This window comes from Nesoenas mayeri (genome assembly GCF_963082525.1).
Source record: "Nesoenas mayeri genome assembly, chromosome: 26".
In the NCBI taxonomy this organism is placed as follows: domain Eukaryota; kingdom Metazoa; phylum Chordata; class Aves; order Columbiformes; family Columbidae; genus Nesoenas; species Nesoenas mayeri.
The window spans coordinates 1,062,625-1,066,159 of NC_137552.1; the positions used below are offsets into that span (position 1 = coordinate 1,062,625).

The 3,535-nt window shown below is 47.5% G+C and overlaps 1 protein-coding gene across 1 annotated transcript; it reads right to left on the bottom strand.

Annotated features, from left to right (window-relative positions):
* Nucleotides 1-521: 521 nt before the first annotated feature.
* Nucleotides 522-827, bottom strand: LOC308050067 (feather keratin Cos1-1/Cos1-3/Cos2-1-like; the record flags this gene model as incomplete). The annotated part of the gene is made up of 1 exon (XM_080359993.1): nucleotides 522-827. One exon carries the CDS (start codon nucleotides 825-827, stop codon nucleotides 522-524), a length of 306 nt encoding a protein of 101 aa, XP_080216119.1.
* Nucleotides 828-3,535: the final 2,708 nt, after the last annotated feature.

Sequence of the window (3,535 nt, forward strand, 5' to 3'; positions counted from 1 at the left end):
ACCCCACTCTGGCCACACTTTGGAGCCCTTTCCTCGCTTAATGGCATTGGCTGTGGAGTAGCCATGAATGTCTTCCTCAGCTACAAGGGAGAGGGCATAAAATAAAATGCACTGCAGGGAGTCCCACCCTCCCCTTTCTTCTCCTTTTTCCTGCAGCAGACTGGAAGAGTTGCCTCAGAACAAAGGAGGACTCAGAGGCCCAGACTTGGATGCAGCACAACTTTAATAAGTCTCAAGAAGAAAAGAAGGTGTCTCACAGGGAAGACCATGGACACACACAAGGATGAGGAGAAACTCCTGCAGGGAGTCAGTCTGCTTGTCCTGCAGAGGGAAGGATGCCAACATTTATAGCTAGGGCAGCCTTGGGGAGAGAATAAGGGAAGGAAAGAGTGAGAAACACAAGTGGAAGAAGGAAGCAATGATACAAAACCCTGAATGCAAAACCATGGATCTCTATCTCCTTTTAACAATGATGTTCCAAGGTCTTGCGAGGTTCTTGCCCAAGGACATTGCCAGCAGCTTTAGCAGGGTCGGCATCTGTTGCCACAGTAGCGGCTGGTAATGCAGGAGAGGTCAAAGCCCCCAGAGTTGATGGGCACTCCCTCACAGCTGAGGATGCTGCCAACAGCAGCAGAGGTGGAGGAGCCCACAACAGTGTTCTGAGGGAAGGAGCTGAGGATGGGGCCAGGCAGGGTCACCACCACGGCGGAGGGCTGGATGACCACATTGGAGCTCTGGCACTGCCTGACACAGGGCTCATTGCAGCTGTTGGCCAGCGGGGTCGGGCCACAGGGCTGGCAGGGCACGCATGGGTTGCAGTAGGACATGTCTCTGGGTCAAAGGTTCACCTGAGAGAAAGGGGAGGAGGAAGCAGAGCATGAGGGCTTGATCATGAGAAGCAGCACTGCACCCAACCACAGTGGAGCCAAGGCAGCTCTTTGCCCAGCAGATACTGCCCAGTTCAAATCACAGGAGTTACCTCCACTAAGTCCCAGCATCTCTCTGCAGAAGACCTTCTCTCCCCTTCCCTCTCCCATTAGAAGCAGCTCCTACCCCAGGGCAAGGACTGACCCTTTCAGCTGAGACACACATTGAAAAAAGACACCTGGTCCTGAAGGAGGAGGACAAGAGGCTTCACACTCACCTGATTCCCAAGGAGAAGGAGGCGAGAGAAGTGGATGAGAGAGGGGAGAGTTGGGCTGCCTTTTATAGGAGTCCTGCACTGCCTCAGGTCCAGGCTCCCTTTGTGGAAGTAATAATTTTCTGACAAGCTCACACTGAATGCAAAACATGCCAGCTAATCAGTTAATAGTATAGGCTGTGCCCTGGTTTCCTGCACTGCTGCCTTTTCATTTCCTGGCTTCTGCCACGTGCTTTCATATATGAAGTCCTCTTCTGTAACGTCCAGGATGAAAGGCCCCAGGATTTCCAGAGCAGACACACGTCAACACAGGCATAAGTGTCACCCCAAGTGCTTGTGGTATGCTGTGCAGACAGGTGATGTGTACCTGGGTCATTCTTGTAGGCTTCTTTGTGGAAAAGTTGTCTGGAAATGGGCAATACTTTCATGTTCCACAACTGTTTGCTAAGTGCTGCCATATGGGAGGATGTGCTATATCCTTTTCTCTTGTTATCCCATCTCTCTCTGATGGTTGCTCATTGTTTTACACAGGTGGGCCTCTACTGGGATGGTTGGAAAGTATATCAACACTAACAGCACATTCAGGACTCCACAGGTCCTCAGGCAACACCAGGAGATTGTCCTAAGCCTGTTTTGTCCCTGTGGTACTTGACTCCTTTTCTGCCATTGTAGAAGCCTGCCTTCCCTGACTGCTCATCAGCCGAGTATTGAGTGAGACAGAGACTGAGAACTCAAACCAGAGGGGTATTGCACTAAAAGGACAGGAGACCAGAATTTGCCCTGCTGTGAGATGGAGGATATTTGTACCAGCCCAACTTAGAGGAAGAGTAGCTGAGAGCTGCTCCCTTCCCTTTGTTGGATTTGCTTTGATCATTGCCAGTTGGTGCTGGCAGGAGGCTGCAGCCAGTACCATCTCCCCTTCCCATGGGTGCAGCTTTGAAGCTTTAGTTCTTGTTCTCAGCACCAACCTGAGTTAGTAGTCTGGTGGTGACACTTCTGTGCCTGTGTCTGGAAATGGACTCCACTGATCTCAGCTTGGACCTTTACAGGGGACCTTTTCCAATGAGGCCTGAGGCCTGTCACATCTCCATGGACACACTTGCTTAGGGCTGGACTTTGCTGAACTCTCGTTGTTGTCATGAGACATCATCCAGTCTTCAACTCACTGATACGCTGTTCTTGTTGTTTAAGCCAGCCTTGATCAAAGCACAACATAGCCCCTCCCTCACTCCTCCCAATTTGGATGGTGTGGAGAATCAGAAGGTTAAAAGAGAGAAATATTATGGGTGGAGGTAAAAACAGTCAAAAAAGAATTAAGAGAAAACAAAGGAAAAAATGACAAAAAAAAATAAAGGAAAATAAAGTTAAGAAAATCAAGTAATGCAAAAGAAAATAATCACTCACCACAAACTGCCGGTCTCCAAGAAACTGTAGCACCTCTAACTTAATGCCCACAGTTTTATTGTGGAACATGACATTATATGGTACGGAATATCCCTTTGGTCAGTTGGGGTCAGTTGTCCAAGCTGTGTCGCATCCCAACTTTTTGTGCATCCCCAGGCTACTCATTACCCAGACTATCTAAGGAGCAGAAGATGCCTTGATTCTCTGTGTGTGTGTAAGCACTGCTCAGCAATAGCTCAAACATCCTGGTATTACAAACACTATTTCCAGCATATATCCAGAACATAGTCCCGTACAAGCTAGTTTGTAGAATCTTAACTCTGTCCCAAACAAAACCAGTACATGCACTGACTTGCCTTTTCCAGCGTGACCTCAGACACATCTGAGGCAGGAGCCTGAGACAGAACACAAGTGAGATGACTGAAAACTCTGTGCACACTTGCAGACCTATGTTCTTCTTAGGATTTTGGAAAAACTGGGATAGCTCTCATGTCTGGCGTGTGCAGTGGCTGTGCAAAACAGAAGGCAAAAATTGTAACCCTGCCCTTCTACTTCCTGCAAGATCTACCAAGGACATTAGATGCCCATTGGCTTGGAACATTTATTCCAAAGTATTAAGTGAGAGTAATAATACCATTTTTTTTTATTATTATTATTCAAAGCTATATCTATCCCATAATGAAGCCTGGGCTGGTAAATTTCTGTTTACATTTTTATTCATCTAATTCTTCCTCACAATCTGTTGAACTCACTCTATCAGGCTTACATGGCAAGGCTTTGGTAGTGTTGTCCCAAAACCAGGGTTCTTTACACGGTGTGTGTGCAAATGAGCCAAATTTAGCATAGAGAGATGAGATATTGTTTCTTACAGAGTTGCGCAAGCCTGAATGCTGGAATAAAGCCAGTATACCAGAAAGAAAAGTAACAGCCATTATACAAACCCTTATCACTACATTCACACCCGCACGGCAAGTCCTAAGAGTCAACTGC